The sequence below is a fragment of the Haliotis asinina genome, chromosome 5, assembly GCF_037392515.1.
Source record: "Haliotis asinina isolate JCU_RB_2024 chromosome 5, JCU_Hal_asi_v2, whole genome shotgun sequence".
Lineage (NCBI taxonomy): Eukaryota > Metazoa > Mollusca > Gastropoda > Lepetellida > Haliotidae > Haliotis > Haliotis asinina.
In genome coordinates, this window is record NC_090284.1 from 4,601,594 (window position 1) to 4,618,928 (window position 17,335).

The 17,335-nt window shown below is 40.9% G+C and overlaps 1 protein-coding gene across 1 annotated transcript; it reads left to right on the forward strand.

Annotated features, from left to right (window-relative positions):
• The first annotated feature begins 1,019 nt into the window (after positions 1-1,019).
• Positions 1,020-15,780, forward strand: LOC137283711 (high-affinity choline transporter 1-like). The gene is made up of 9 exons (XM_067815374.1): positions 1,020-1,109; positions 8,641-8,840; positions 10,227-10,334; positions 11,159-11,314; positions 12,251-12,399; positions 12,897-13,043; positions 13,459-13,588; positions 13,735-13,952; positions 14,095-15,780. The coding sequence occupies exons 2-9, from the start codon at positions 8,678-8,680 to the stop codon at positions 14,653-14,655; spliced, it is 1,632 nt and encodes a 543-aa protein (XP_067671475.1). The 5' UTR covers positions 1,020-1,109; positions 8,641-8,677; the 3' UTR covers positions 14,656-15,780.
• Positions 15,781-17,335: the final 1,555 nt, after the last annotated feature.

The following is a 17,335-nucleotide window of genomic DNA, read 5'->3' on the forward strand; positions in this document are numbered from 1 at the left end:
TTCAACTTCTATCTTTGATGTTTTACATAGAAACACTGCAAAACCTTTACCATTATCACAAGAAATCTCACCTCAAAGCACTTTCGGTGGTACGATTCAAATGATACCACCATCACGAGGAATGCATATTTCAATGTAAACACCCTTTTATAAGCGTTAATTTTCATTTAATGATTGATTTAGAAGATGAAATCTGATTAATATGTTTTGGAGATAGATGCATTCTAACGATTCCAGTTAATAGATGAGTAACTTAGTCTGTTGGTGGCTGTATCCTCAAGTGAATTGAAGTGTTGTTACATTATTCTCCTTCTGAGAGGGTACGCAAGTCCTGAAACATTTAAAGAAAATTTAGATTCACCATTTTGTCCAAAGGACATAGTATCATGGCTAAGTTTTACATCATGGCTAAATTCATGCGAGGCAGTCATGTTCATTAGAAACCTGTATTATGGGCTTCAGTAAACTGTTTGTCCGTCTGTGTAACGACACTAGCAATGTCTGTGAACATTATAATTTTTATCTATATGATATAGTAGGGATCAGTCTCTCTAAAGTTTTCTTGGTGCTACAACCTGAGAGGGTGGGTTCGAATCCTAAACTGGACTCAACTCAGAAAAGTAACTGTTATCCAAAGTGTACCCTCGGGTACATTTGACCACTTTCCACGTGACATTGGGCATCCACAGCTTTGGGTCGCGGCAACTCTTACTGTTACAGTTATCCATGAAGTACACAAACTACATAACACAGATTGCCCAGAGGCGGATCCAGAGGGGCACGCAGGGGTGCGGGCACCCCACCCACTGTACACCGTTTGTACACTACAGTTCAATCGCTCGCTTTCTAAAAACACCTAATGAACAAAGGAAATATCAGCATTCGTACAGATCACCAGAAAAACGTTCCTCGTTTCTTATTATGCGCAAAGTATAGTGAATTGCCACCACCCATGAAGCGCTTTGCTTAAAACTCCCTCCATTCAGGGCATGTTATGCGGGTGCCCTCATTTTTCACTCAAGCAGTGGATCAACGACAGTCGAGACCTGTGCCTGTAACAAACCCGTGTGCTATATTTAGGGTCTGCCTTCACCTACGTCCACCTGCGCGTAAGTACTGCTCTATTTTGATAAATATAGTATGCATGTCATGAAAGTGTGCTCGTTTCACTGTATACTAAGCAGACTGATACGCAGATAATATAACGGCACCTTGATGTTGTAAACAGTGAGTGTTTCTTTCACAAATAGCAGTAGTGTACCGTCGTTTAGGAATATACTATGCAGTCTGTTATTGACTGTTTCAGTTTATTTCACCAATATCGTAAACGCAAATTCACATGAGTATAAATTAGAACGCACAAAAACCGTTTCATGTCCTTGAGAAATCGATTAGACCGTGTAAACGTGTTTGATTCACTGTTACTGTTTATAACAGTCTTGCAAATAAAGCGTACCCTTCCCTGCAGACACATAAAGACTGGTGCTACTTGATAGCTAAGTACAGCAAATAAGCAAACAGGTTTATGCAAGCATGTAACACGAAGTGAAGTACATACACACATAGGGTGTAATCGGGGTACATAACAGTGGTGCTCGTGTTATTTATATATCACATTAATAGGTTGTCCATCCATACCCACTCTATTCTGTGAACTATGTTCTACATATTCCCAGACGTTAAGTTCTTTGAAGCTTTATACAACACACATATGCGGTTAGGACATAACAAAAGAGTCCAGTTCTTTTCCTATTCGAGAGACAGGTCGCAACAATGTCTTCTCCTGTTGCCTGTTATCCAAAAACATCAAGACTTGGTGAATACCAATGGGAGACTAAAATGTGCAACGTAATGAACTGACAGCAACTGAGCGGATGCTTGGGGGATGAGTACTGGGTTAGTGAGTAAGTGTATGTCTATGTATGTCTGTCTATCTGACTATGTGTCTGTGTGTCTCACTATGTATATGTTGCTGTTGTTGTTTATATTTATACAGTGCACATATCCACACACCAGTGCATGCTCAAGGCGCTGGTAATTTTTCCCTCGATCATTGGATGTCAATCTTGTTATCAATGCCCACACCCTGGGGATGATACAAATGTTGCTGCCACAAGGTTGCTTTCCAATCCTAACGAGGTACCCATTCACAGCGGGTGGACAAGGACACATATAGTCACAGTACTTTACAGTAGTTTACTACACGCTGCTGTGCCCGCAACTAGGTGTATGCACGTATTCATGTGGTCACCATCTGGCCATATACCAACGAATTCGTGGGTTATTTTAGGTGCAAAGGGTCGTGTACTGTACACCAGGGGTTGTGATAACACTGAAGGAGCCTGAACATTAAGTTGACTCAAAGTTTCGTTACACACGGCCACAGCTGGGCTCGATCACGGCACCTCATGCTCGCTGGATTATGAGACTGGCTCTTTAGCCAGCTAGCCAAGCTCGTGTCTGTGTGTGCGCGCGCGTCCTTGCGTCTGTGCGTGCAAGTGTATCAGTGTGTATTACGGCCGTGTAGGTGCGTAGTGTATGTACCCACACGCCAGAGCGCAGAGGGAGAGAAAGGGAGAGGCAGCGAGAGAGTGGGAGGAAGACACAGAATCTGACACTTGAGAGCCAGTGGGAGAAGTGAAGTGACAGATGTAATGATGCAGTCGCCAGTTGTAGTTCATACAATCTCAGTCATCATTATGTGAGACTATATGACAATCACATACAGTCAGCCATGATGACAAGCATAGCTGCATTTTGTGGCAAGCATTGCTTGCCGAAGACCTAATCTGTTTGTCCTCCTTCGGTTTTAAAGTGATAAACCTGAATTTACTTTTAAACTGGGAGTTGATCTCGTGTTTTCATATCTTTTAATTTTGATGGAAACATGTTAATATGAATCATTCCGTTACAACAGTCATACTTCCTCATACTGAAACTTACGCTTATTAGATTATTTAGATGGTGTCTGTATAAACCCCGTGGTCATAAACCTGTTAGGAAATGTATCCTCCCCTGTAGCAGTCATTGGTCAAATACATGAACATCTATAATCCGTTGTTGAGTTAAAATCCTGAAATCACTACTAGTCAACAAATACTCAGGCAAACCTGAGAACTCTCAATGTCTGCAATAAAGTGGATCCCGATATTACCAATCGACTCATTTAGCCACTGACATGTGTTACGGTTAGTAAATTGCTGTGACAATGGTATAAGAAATCCAATCTGAACCAGCAAAATATAACACAGTCAAGTCTAAAATATTCAATAATGTATTAAGAAAACAATGAGTAAGTTAAAATGAATCATAATTCAGATTTCTGGTATCTGGTACGACTAGAATCCTTTGTTAAAAATGCTCTAGTAAATAGACAACATGCAGCGTCGATTTTCTTTGATCTCGAGAAAGCATACGATACCACCTGGAAACATGGCATTTTGAAGGATTTACATGACTTTGGTTTAAGGGGTCGTTTAACTCCTTTTGTATCACAGTTTTTAAAGGAGAGGCAATTTCAAGTCCAAGTGGGTTCAACCCTGTCTGACCATTATAATCAGGATTAGGGAGTTCCAGAAGGCAGTATTTTGTCTGTAACAGTCTTTAGTATCAGGATAAACAGTTTATCCAAGCTTCGTTTGGATGATTTTAATATTTCTTGTCGAGGGAAAATATGCATACTATTGAACGGCAACTGCAATTGTGCTTAAACAAGATAAACAAATGGTGTCTTGAAAACGGCTTTAAATGTTCTAAGTCGGAAACCAATTGTATACATTTCTGTAGAAATTACAAACCGCATAAAGACCCAGAATTGTTTTTAAATAGCACTCTCATCAAAGTCGTTAAGGAAGCAAAGTTCTTGGGTCTAATTTCCGACTCACATTTAACAATAAATGCCTGAAGGCGCTGGTTTTATTAAAAGTCGTTTCTAATTTAAAGTAGCAAGGGGATCAAGCCACCCTCCTCCACTTATGTAGATCACTCGTCCTCTCAAATCTTGACTATGGCTCCATCGTATATGGTGGAGCCTGCAAAAGCAACCTGAAACTATTAGATTCTGTCATCCCCAAGGTCTAAGACTTCACCTATTGACAGTCTCTACGTTGAGGCAGACGAACCACCTCGTATAAAATTATCCTAACAATATATTACAAAGTTATATTCTAACGAGTATAATCCTGCATTTCACTGTGTCTCTAATTCTCCGTATGAAGATTTGTATAACAAAAAATCATCTCTTGTTCCTCCTCTCGGGCTGAGAATTCAGCCTTTCATTACTGCTGCCGGCATTGAGCTAGACAATATAGCTCCTTCCCGTCTTTTTTCTTCTTCTGAGCAGCTGGCTAGGCCACAAGTTGACTTAACGTTAACTGCATTTAAAAATCAGAAACTAGTGACTTACAATATACACAAGAATATAATCAATTAACACATGAATATAGCAATTATAAATCCTTATTTACAGATGGATCCAAGGACGGTTGCGCAGTAGCTTGTGTCACTGTCATTGGATCCAGATAATATCTTCTAGAATACCAGATAACAGCTCTATTTTCACTGCAGAAGCAAATGCCATATTAACAGCTCTAAACATATTCAAAGACACCCTAAATATAGGCAATACATATATATAATCTTTTCTGACTCTCTTTCGTGCCTTCAGGCCATTTAATACCTGTCACGTAAACATCCACTTTTAATACAAATTATCGAATTGTATAATAATCTTGCGACTGGCCAATACGACATCGTCTTCTGTTGGTTACCCAGCCATGTTTGAATCTCTGGTAACACTGTGGCTGACCTTGCTGCTAAGACAGCACTCAACAAATTTGTGACACCACTTCTTATTCCCTATACTGATTATAAAGCTAGCAGTAGATCTTACATCCGTGATCTGATGCAGAAGAAGTGGGACACCCAGGTAGGTATCAATAAATTACATGAAATAATTGGTTACACCTACTTGGGTTGTCAGTTCAGATTTGAAGAGGTGACGTATTGGCCACATACGATATACACATGTATATTTGCTTAAAGGTGAAGATCCTCCATTTTGTATCCCTTGTGATGAAAGAATCACAGTCAAGCATGTTTTACTTGACTGTGTTGAATATTCCATCACTAGGGATAACTATTTTAAATCACGAACTATGAAGGATCTTTTAGTAATGTTAGTTATCATTTAATCATTGCGTTTTTCAAAGAATTAGACCTGTTACATGACAGGTAAATAGATATTAAATATTTTATGGTTGGAAGTTGAATTAGCAGCTAAGATTGTTAGTGGCTGTATCCTCGACGGAGGTTGAAGTACCGTAAAAGTATTGCCCTCCTGAGAGGGTACATTAGTCCCAAAACACTTAAAGACCGATTTAATCTTCCACTATTTTAGCCGTAGAATATGTGTCATTTTAAATTGTGGCTAATCTTGCATACGGTCGTCAGCAGCCGAAGGGATGCTGTAAATCCAGCTAGGGACCATGCAGGTAGCACAGGTACTGTATGTCCCCATGGTCCCTAGTATGGTGATCTACCTTCAGTTGTTGGCGATCTATGGCCTGTTTTATATTGTACTTTCCAAATAGTGATGACATTATTTTTTAAGTTTCCATGCTAGTTGTAAATACTAACGGTGATAGTCTAGTGGTTTTACTGTCCTTCATAATATGCATATATATTTCGTTTTTAATGTCACGTATGTTCTCGTCACGATATGGCTGCAATATTGCCGATGTGACGTTAAATGTTAACTCGCTCACTCACTCACTCAGATTTCTGGTACAATGCAGATGAGTCACAGGTCTGAGGTAGTGGGTCACAAATATAAACTATTAACAGACCACAAGAGGATTTCGTGTTCTTTGTAGACAACACACTACCGTCTGGAGTAGAAGAGACAACGACAGGTTTTAGGGGAAACATTACAGGAACTTAACACTTTGGCAGGGGAACAAAGGTTGTCAGGTACAACAAAAGCCTTTGGTACAAAATACCATCAGTAAAGAAAGCTAGTAGAGATAAAAATGTAAATCTCGGTTGGATTTACAAGAATATCAATAGTAATTATATACGAATATAATTCTCAGGTTTGGCCACAATGACAATGGGTGTTATTCAGAAGATAATGTGATAATATTTCTTACTCTCTGTTAACGTATATTCCTAATCTATGATGTCTAGGTTGGATGTAAGATGTGTGCCAAAGTTTAGACCCGATGTGAGTGAGTCAGTCAGGTATAGTGTGAGTTAGCAATATTCCAGCAATCACACTCTTGGCACCAGAAATTGTCTTAACACATTGTACCAAAGTGGGTTACTGAACCTCTTTTCGGCTCTATAAGCACAAGACTAACCAGGTGCTTCAGAGGATGGTGGGGTTAACTCTCCCTTAAACACTATATCTTAGCACGATCAAGATATGCAAATTTATGAGGAAATAGCCCAGATCTTTGACTAGTTAGCATTTAAATTGCCCCCAAATTCAAACATTTGTGGGTTAATTCAGGTTTCCTAAGACGGCAAGGGCACTTTGAAGATGCACTTGATGAATTTGTACTGTCACAAGGGGAAAATAGGCCGGCTATCTAAGAACATCTCACAAAGGGGTCACAGTTAGATACAACCCAGACAAAACTCACTCCAATTCAACATGAAATACACTACTACTTCATGTGGAACTCGTTGAGAACTCGTGGAACAGTCATGTGCTATCCGTCGAGCTCAAGGTGAACAATTACAAGCGAATGTTGCGTAAATGAGCATCCATTGGCCTGCGCTCGCCAGACCATTAACACAAGGTGGACCAGTCTCAGTGTCAGGTTGCTCGGTTTGGTCGAGGGCCTACCTCCTGTGTCGCGCCGGCAATAGAACAGTGGTGAATTTAGATACGCTTTCGTTGCCATGGGGACCCATAAGTTAACACGACTGGTAAATGTTCACTATTATCGAAGTAATTGTAGATTGCTGATATTTTTGCTGCAGTTTTTGCCGAGTCATTCAAGGACGTTAACTATACCGATGTTCGTTCGACAATCGTACGCTTCAAATGACAAAATAAAGACAGAACAGTCATAGTATACTATCACTGCAGGACATCCTCTGGAAGTCAGCTTACTGAGGGATTAACTGTATGCTATTTTTCTTGTAACATAAGACGGCCGCGCGACGATATGTAATTTATAATGTACGACATTAAAGTGGCTAATAAACTAAACTGTAACAAAGTATAGGCAGTAGAGACGAAAACAAAGATGTTCAGGAAACACCTGTAGTATATAATGCTGCTTGTGCCAGACTACCGTTCTATCTCCAATAGGAAGCGATAAATTATTACCGCAGAGGAGAACGCTAAATGAGACGTACTGAGTGTTATACACGGCGTCTTCTCGACAAAGCAACATTTCAAGGTACGGGTATTCTCGTCACAGCGTTAGGCTTTTGATGGTGTGAATGTTGGAGCAACGGATCAACGTCCGAGCACAAGTGTTTACAATCACTGAATTTGTGCAATGAACACAGTAATCGTGGCAAATACGAAAATCACAATCTTTGAAAAGGGCTGTCTACAAGTTCTCTCGCGTTTAGATCACAAAATCATACCTGCAGTCAATGGCAAGATGTATTCTGTCATTATATATCTATTTTAATGTAATTATAATATTTTCAAAGTGAGGATAATATGTGAGTAACTTCGTTACTTACAATGAGGTGCGACTTTACGATATCGTTAACGAATTAAAAAAATGCATGTACTAAAGTACACATGTGCACTTTCTGAAACTGAATTATAACCTCGAGATTAAGCAATAATAATATCAGGAGCTATATATATGCAATGCTTGGACTTGTTGATATGCAAAATGTATCCAACTAGTGAATTTATTCATCAAATACTTTTATAAATCACAGTCTTTTGTTTCCTAGATTTTGCCAAAATGTAGCAGTGTTGGAAAACAGTCACCCAGTGGCCATATTATACAAATGGATTGTCTCTCCACTTGTTCCTTTCATAAGGGTGAACTCGACCTATTTCAGTATGTCTTCACAGTAGGTAGCTGCTATCAGTGCGTGAAATTGCATGACCACGCAATCTGGCACGATCGCTAGTTCTGTTACCACGAATTTAATCTCAAATGGGCACTTTACAAATCTACACTAATAACCCCAAACAAAACACGGGGAGAATACAGATCCCTTACATAAACTGATACATAACAATACATTGTGGTTGTTCTTATTTTCAGAATGTTTTCGGTCATTACATACATTTTGCGGAAATTCCTTCATTAATCGCATTTAGTTTGGTTAGAGTCCGGTTTTTAACGAAATATCGCCAGGACAGGATGCTGAACATAAAAATCATATTCCAATGTTCGCATTTTTCCAGCGACTGCATAGGAGTTTCAGAAAGAAATGTAAATATAAATGTTTTTTCTATCATGGATCAGTGTGTCGAACATGGGAATGTGATAACTTTCATTTAAATGATTCTCGGAAAGGTGGCGTGGAAATCTTGCAGAACTCCTTATCCTGTATGAAGCAAGATCTGGTAAATGTCTTTGTGGGAACGTTTAAGTCCTCCAATTCCGCGTTTGACCTTGACATTGACTCAGCTATCACACATGTATATTCCAGACTCACCCACAGAAACCTTGTCTTGTACTATTTCATCATGGCCGTGAACATTCCCGGTCTCATCTCCGTCATCGTGTTCTACATCCTCATCCTCGTCATCGGCATCATCGCCGCCAGGAAGAGCAGAAATAGCAACGCTGAAGACTCATTCGTGGCTAATAGAAGTATCGGATTGTGGCTGTCATTTTTCACAATTACTGGTAAGTACAAACCCAGTAGTTACTACTGCTACCATTACGTTGACGATCCATTCTTAGTACTGCTACAACCCTTAGAGCTACTTTGTTAACCGATACAAGTAGGGGCTACTGGTACCCTGACAGTAATGAGTTAGTGAGTTTAGTTTTACGTCGCTTTAAGTAATATTCCAGCAATAAAACGGCGGATAACAGCAGAAATGGACTTCACACATAGTGCCCGGTAGATAGCGGGAATCGAACCCGGGTCTTCAGTGTGACGCCTGAACGCTCTGACCATTAGGCTACCCCACCTCCGGCAGTAATGAGAAGGCGTTTTAACTATACTGGCACACACTCTAAGTGACTAGTATTACTTTGAAAGCCTGGTGTACTCCTTCCTTTAAACTAACATGTGGAGGTTCTACTCTTGTCGTGACGCATTCTTGTTTAACCAGTTTCATACCACGTGTATGCCTGTAAATGTATAATTGACTGTTTTATCATGATGTGTCCTCCCATTCACTACATGTAAATTCTTGCTTTCACACGTGTCACATAATTGTTGAGTTGCTTTTTGATGTGCATTGATTTACAAGAAGATAATCAGTGGTATCAAACTCGACTATACACTGGTCGCTACTAATTCGTGCGTTACAATATGTTTGCACAGAAACGCAGATAGATCAAGTGACACCTCAGAGCAGCATTTTCGTGTTTTGCATGGGGTGTAAAGGGTTGGGATGAAGGACGTACATGGTAATGAGTTCACAAGACGTGTTTAATGGAAAGGTGTAACGGCGTATGCTGTTCAAGGTGTCTGGGAAATAGTTCAATCACTTACGCCAGTATTACGGGCAGTATTTGCGTATTCTCAGGACCGTTAAGGAGAACATTGACTGAAGTCAGGTGCAATGTACAGGATTTTAATATCACAGCACACACACATTAAGAAATCACAGAATTAGAAATTACAACTCGTATTTATTGTAATTATTCTGTTGATAATGAATACCATGGCTACAGATCTGCCCACGCTAATATGAACTGACATCTGAGGGTGTACCTGTCTACCATATTGAAAACCATACTTATCAGAAGGATGTCAACCTTGCATCATGTGACAATGTTGATATTCCTTATGAACTTACAGTGTTCATAGATATTCAGTGAAACTTCCTGACTTGGTTCCCAATCAACAACGCGTTCATAGTACTACGGCATTTGTAAGCACATGGAAACCTGTAGGGTTACGACAGGTCGCAACGTTACGAACGCTTATCAGGTGGTGCACAAACAACATACATGCTGAATATGAAATTTAAATACGTTGCACTATCAGCCCTTTCGCCTTTCGGCTACCTATACGTAATAAACGAATTGAATTGATGAATCCTCACAATTCTGCAGCGACCAACATCGGTGGAGGCTACATCAACGGCACAGCAGAAGCTATAGCATACAGCGGCCTCATCTGGACCAATGCTCCCATTTTATACTGCCTTTCCATCGTCATCGGTAAGTAAACTTCAATAACAATATCCACTGAAAATATACATGTTGGTATATGTGTGTGTCTGTGTGTCTGTGTGTGTGCCTGTGTCTGTGTCTACAAGTATGTTCTTTATGTCATTGAATTTTCAGTCTCTTATGACAGAAATGTGATAGGCAAGATTCAGGAAAAGCATGATAAATATACGGACCTCCCCTTTGAAATGTCATGCTTGCATCCCAACTACACAGTCGTCTATTGTTCTCGGTGCCCATGATTTGGTACCTCCTGATCACTTGGCGCAGATCTGGAGAGTGCCTGGGTTCTCCACCGGGTGCACAACCCTTCTGACAATCTGGATAATGCAGAATGCTGCAGTATTGGAGAGCCTTCATATGCTCCGAAAGGTTCATGGTGGGTTCGACTAAAGAGCGTTTCCTGGGACAAGTGCCAAAGACTTTCTGGGCTGCGTGTAGAGGGGGCGAGGACCCTGAGCTAATGATAAGCCTTATCGGCCTGACTGTGCTAAAATCGCCCAACTCTCTCTGCTCATTTCTGTCTTAATCTTTAAAACATAAGACGAACGTACTCTCCTGTGCAAGTACGAGGATAGATTATTTTAGTCGTGAATGTTTCTTTTAATACCCGCCTTGCAATTAAACAGGCCGCCATGCAACTGCATCAGACTGTCCACAACCAATATCTGTATACAGTCGTATCAAATATCTGCAAGTGTCAATACATATATTATAGTTTCTTCAAAAGTAAAAGATTCTGAAACATGCATAGATGATGACCTTGCAACGTTTTAATTTGTATGGGAAGTGTATTGCTACTGTTCCATTTCCAGCTGGAGTTTTCTACGCACCGACGATGAGAAGAGGAGGGTATATCACCATGTTTGATCCCATCCAGAATAAACTGGGGGACCGAGCCGGAAGTCTGCTTTTCTTCCCTCAGCTGATGGGAGATGTCTTCTGGACAGCAGCCATCTTGTCGGCCTTGGGTAAGTCATGCATAAAATTCCAAAACATACTTACCAGTGTTTCCGATTTACTATTTGCAAATGCCCTCAAGATCTGAGTGTATTTAAGCAAAGAAGAGGGCCACCGGTAAGATGGGGTATGTTTAACTCTTTCACAGACACATTGTTGCCAATGATCTTCAGTGCTACATTTATACAGGTCAAGTAGTATTGGTATTGACGACTACTCCCCATTATTAAGCCTCTTTATCCTAATTCTGTGCCCACAGCCCCTACGAAACAGGTCTGCTCGTTGCTTATTCAGCGCTAGCCTAATAAATGTTCTGCTAGTAGTATTAGAATCAGAATGAAATGGCTTAATAATGGTCCCGTATCTCTATTACCTGGACTACTGGTTTCATCGCTATGCCTTTAACGACCAACTGATTGTTTCTGCAGAGCAGGACAGGGCTATTTACCAGCGTCAACGTTTCATATTTACAGATATGGTAATCCCCTCAAGCATAATTTTGATGAAAAACGTTATAATAGCCCCTGAGATACGACGCTTCACAAATCGATGCATCATGCGCCTAAATACAAGGAGCTATCAAACAGTTTTTCTCCTGATATGTGCATGATAAAAAGTACTGTATGATATTGAAGAATTGTTTATATCATTCATATAAACGTAATACTGAAATGCATATGTGGCTAGTCGCATGACAATTAATCACATCTACCGCTGTTGAAACGGCAGAAATGGAGTCTCAGCACAGAATAGTCATGAAAGTGTTGGTCTTCGAGGGCCACTGAAAAACGATTGCACCTGGCGAGGCACATTGAACAGCGATTGGCATCAGTACTAGTACCCCATGAGTATGTATTGAGTTTGACTTGATCACTTTCTTCGTCTGAGCTATCCTGTCAGCCATTAAACAGTGCACAGTTTACGTTAACATATTTCTTGCCTTACAGGGTCCACCATGTCCCTCATCTTGGACCTGGACCCTGTTCTATCCATCATCGTATCTACTTGTGTGGCTGTGTTCTACACCTTCATAGGAGGGCTCTACTCTGTGGCCTACACTGATGTCATCCAGCTCATCTGTCTTACTCTGGGACTGGTATGGATGTTACATTAAGACCAACATGAGTCTGGTATGGTCAAAAAAAAACATTTACGGCGTATGAAATTGGCAGATGGTTGGAATGGTTTTATAACGCTCCGTTATGGAACTAGTATTTTCAAACTGATCGACGTCGTAACAATTGGCAGCCAGCTAATATACTTAATATATATATAAAGCCTAGCTACCCAATATCATATCCTCATGAGATTACAATGTGTACATAATTAGAATGTGCCATGATACACTGATATTCGGTTCACTGAAAAGTGAACACACATTTATCTTGGACGTCCCTACATGTCTAAGGTTTATTGTCAATCTTTAAATGTCAACACCAATGTTTATCAATAGCATATGACGTTTCCAATTATGAAAACACAACCAGTCGGCAGCAATATAATTATTTACGTGGTTCTAATCACTTGGTATCACTTGATTGATTAAAACGATAGTTTCACTGCTCGCATCATAGGGTGTTGTGTATCTTTCAGATTGTGTCATGTCCTTTTGCCTTCTTCCATCCGTCTGTTGATCTGTCAAGAGTGCAGGACACGTGGGTTGGTGAGCTGCCCACAAACATGATTGGTTTATATGCAGATCTATGTTGTCAGCTAATCTTTGGCGGCCTATCTTGGCAGGTAACAAACTATGTAATGTGTTGTACCTTTCAACATGAAAACTATGTGAAACATTTACCTTTTTGACTTCAGTAACAAATCTAGCTAGTTTCCGGTCACGTGACAACTGATCACATTGAACCCCTTTTGAAACGGCAGAAAGGGATGAGCTTGTGTACAATGTAGTCATCACGTTTTTGGTCATCGGGATCCACCCGGGGAAGCACATTGAAGGTCAACTGACAACAGTTCGAGTACTGAATCCATAGAATACTGGCACTACTGTCAATCACTCTTCATTTCGTAAATATAGTGCAGTTAATTTTATCATGCACGTATTTAGGCTCAACACGTTTTGATACTACCTCGTACCAAGGGATCCATGGTGTGTATCCGCTCATGTTGTAAATGTGGGCTTGTAATCTCTTTTATGCAGGTGTTTTACCAGAGAGTCTTGGCTTGCAAGACACCCAGTGTTGCTCGGACAAGCTCCATTGTGGCAGCGTTCTGTAGCCTACTTCTAGCTATACCCCCAGCAGCTATCGGAATTGTCGGGGCAGCAGCAGGTCAGCAGGTTACGATTTTACTCCAACATCTTATCAGAACTGGGCCAAAGTTTATTAATGGATGTGTCGTGAAGATAAAGTCGATTAAACATGACTGGTATTGTTCCATATTGCTATTAATTTTCATCCCATGATTCATTTTGCAGATTGGAATGCCACGTCCTACGATGGCGAAGTCCCAATACCACAAGAATATCGCAGCTTTATCCTTCCCATGGTGCTCAACTACCTGTGTCCACTCCCGGTGGCAGTGCTTGGACTTGGTGTGGTGGCTGCTGCTGTCATGTCATCCGCCGACTCCTCTGTCCTCTCCAGTGGAACCGTCTTTGCCAAGAATATCTACAAAGACGTCATACGTCCACAGGTACTTTCAGACATGTGTGTTACAAAATAAAACATTGTATGTATTGTCACACATAGCGAACATGAATTCTTTTATGATATTACAAGAAAAGTCTGAAGAATGCTATTTCTGTTTCTAAATGTTTCTTAAATGTCATTCTTAGGCCAGCGACCGAGAAGTCAAGTGGATCTTGAGAGGTGGTATTCTGGTGACTGGTACATTGTCATGCGTCCTAGCCATCATGGTGAAGTCGGTATATGGACTCTTCTATATGTGCTCCGACCTCATGTACGTTATCCTGTTTCCCCAACTCACCTGCGTTCTCTGGATTGGGTTCACCAACACCTACGGCTCCCTCACCGGCTACATCCTCAGCCTCTTTCTGAGAGTGGCTGCTGGGGATTCTCTTCTGGGAATACCACCACTCATTCGCTTTCCATTATACTCAGAGGCTGATGGTCAGTTGTTCCCTTTCAAGACCCTGGCGATGATAGTCAACTTTGCAGGAATTATATCTGTGTCAGCGTTCACAAGGCATATGTTCCGACGAGGGTGGCTGTCAACAAGATGGGATGTGTTCAATGTGATAAAGAGAGAAGAGGACGCCAAGATAGCTGAAGAGAGAGGAGAAAGTCTGATGATGAAGGAACGAGATGATGGTAACAGAGACCTGGACTACGCACAAAACGAGAAGATGAAACTGAGAGATAACGACATGCAATAACTTAAAGAGATTAGAGGACGTCATGAGAGCTGAAGAGAGAGAAGAAAGTCTGAATGATGGTAGCAGAGACCTAGACTACGTACAAAATGAGAAGCTGAAACTTTATAGCTTGAAAGGATAACACTGTTGGTGTCATTCTTCGTAATATGACTCCATATACACAAAGACGTGATAACTTCATTCCTTCTTGAATCATACGTAACCTATTATAAACCACGGGCAGAAGGTCGTTCCGATGTCTGTATAATGTCTGTCTGATATAAAATAGACAATGTCATGAAAAGAAATGTGTGGAAAGTTAACAGGTCTGTGTTACACTATGATGTCCACTCCTACAAATGTGCTACAACCGGGCCATTCGTCATATTGAATTCAAACAAACGGGGAAAAATCACTTTAAGATCCAGAATAGACCAGTAGTTGATACCTTTAACTGTTGGTTTCACAGATCACCTATCATCGATCAGTTTGTTAATTACGTTATTCCATTTCATAAAATCTTTGATAGTGAAATGCATTGTATTAACCCATCGATTTCTCTCACAGCCTCAGCATATAACAGATGCAAAGTTAGAACAATAGCACTCCCCATTAGCCCGCTCCATTGCCCCTTGTCCAACTGCAATCAAGTCAAAGAAGTGTTGCGTCATCAACTAGCACATTAATCAAAGTAGTATAGGGAATAGGGGTTCTGGACCACTTTCAAGAAATGTCTCTACAAAGCCTTATTTACTAAATAAGGCTTTGGTTGGGTCATTAGCTCTTGCTACTATTACCCCTACTACAAAAAAGTTGGCGGTAATTACTATGCCTACTTTGTGTTGGTAGGAGGTAACACTGTGCCGTACGGTACGATCAATAATTCTTCTCTTACAAACCCCCTACCCGGCCCATCCCTCAAGTAGTACAAGTTAGGTTCGTCGGCTTTCATATCCACTTTATCTATGTTGTAAGTTTTGTCTGACCATATAGGATCGGTGGCTCGCTTACGGCTATCGCCCTCGTGTTCCCCCGGCTGGTATAGATACCTCACTTTGGCGGCCTATGTCATGTTTATATCGATGAAACAGTTTAACGTGAACCGCCTACGATCTCTTTGGTGTTCATAATAAAGGCTTGCTGGGCTTTTTGTATCCCCTGTTCTATGTACTTTTTTTTCTCGTCCTCGCTGATAGCAGACTTACGAGACTTGGATCGAATATCTTGTTTCATTCCGTTATATTTTTTGAGTTCAGATAGGATTGAACGAAACTCCTCTTCTGAGATCTTACTGTCAGAGAGTGCCGTGGAAATTCGCTCACTCACTGTGTTCAGCTTTGCTTCGGCCAGAACCCTGATCTCGTCGTGTTTCAATGCCTTACGATTAAGTCTGCGTGATACTAACTTAAGCGCCAACCCTGCCAACCCTGCCACCCCAGCCGTTATTTCAATACCTAGCACTATAGGTGCAGCCACGATGGTAGCCAACAACCCAACGCCTGCCGCCCCTAGTCCCATGCTGGTTGCCATAAGGGTAGTGTCAGCCCCGTCCACGATATTGAAAGCTCTATTGTACTTTTTACATAGTGCTTTCCGCGTGTCACGGTCTTGTTCTAGTTGACGTTTCACATCACATAACTGCCTCAAGCGGAACCCATCTACGGTTTCCAGCGTCTTCGCTACTTCCTCTACGACTGGGTACAGACCCATCTATAATATATATTTTGAAAAATATTTTAATTGGGTTTCAGTTAATATTTCACGAATGAATTTGAAGCCTATAAGGGATAGATTATGATTAATGATAATAGGTGAGAGGCCAATAGACTTTTCTGTTGTAATAAAAACCCCAGGGAGGCTTATTAAGCGGTTTATAGGACCCGTGGTATCCCGTTGTATAACAATACGGCAATATTGACCTGCGTGTTCGTTATACCAGTGTATTGTCAACCCGGGTAAAATTTGGCGTCCTTTCGAGGAGTTTTCCTGGTTAAAATACGTAAAGACGACTTCTATGATGATTGTGTAGAGGTTGTCTATTTGATCAAGATGCTCCTTGGGTAACAAAAACTTACTGCTAAATGTTAATTTACTTTCTGTGCCAGAACTTAACCCCCTTTTTTCTCCAATATGAGAATCTATCGAGACTGTTGCTTTATTCTCCGTAATGAAATCCCCGGGCCAGATACCATTATTCCTAATCTTAGAGATTAACCCCCACTTTTCTTCTTTTAATGTGATATAAGGTGAGGCGAGTGTTAAGTTGATCAGCCATTTGGGCTCTTTTAAATCTGATAACGACACCCGTCTGTACACGTTGTCTTTGAAGTGCAGGATGTATAATTCATCTTCCTCACCAGGCTGATCGAATCCCTCCGTATCTCCTAGGTCGTTAAGCGTAGTGTTGGGATGATGACTGGTCATTATTATACTATTACGATATAATTTCCAACTGGTTTTCTGATAATAATTCAGGGGTTAACTTCATACCCATGAAGTGTATGTTGTCAGGCAGGAAGATATTGATTAGTGATATCTTGTTTTCCACGATCACGTTGACCCCCTGCAGACTGGTCTTGGAGTCGACACCCACCCGCACGTAAACGTTGCAAACTTGATACTGGTGTCATTTCACCCACCCGAGTTTGATCCCCTTCACGATCTCGACATCATTCCCCGATGGTTCCCCTAGGTAGACTTT

Bases quoted from the DNA above. Each gene is read 5' to 3' on its own strand.
- LOC137283711 (XM_067815374.1), top strand. From the start codon at position 8,678: ATGGCCGTGAACATTCCCGGTCTCATCTCCGTCATCGTGTTCTACATC. The intron at 13,589-13,734 runs GTCAGCAGGTTA...TTCATTTTGCAG, and splicing joins AATTGTCGGGGCAGCAGCAG to ATTGGAATGCCACGTCCTAC. The intron at 13,953-14,094 runs GTACTTTCAGAC...TGTCATTCTTAG, and splicing joins AAGACGTCATACGTCCACAG to GCCAGCGACCGAGAAGTCAA.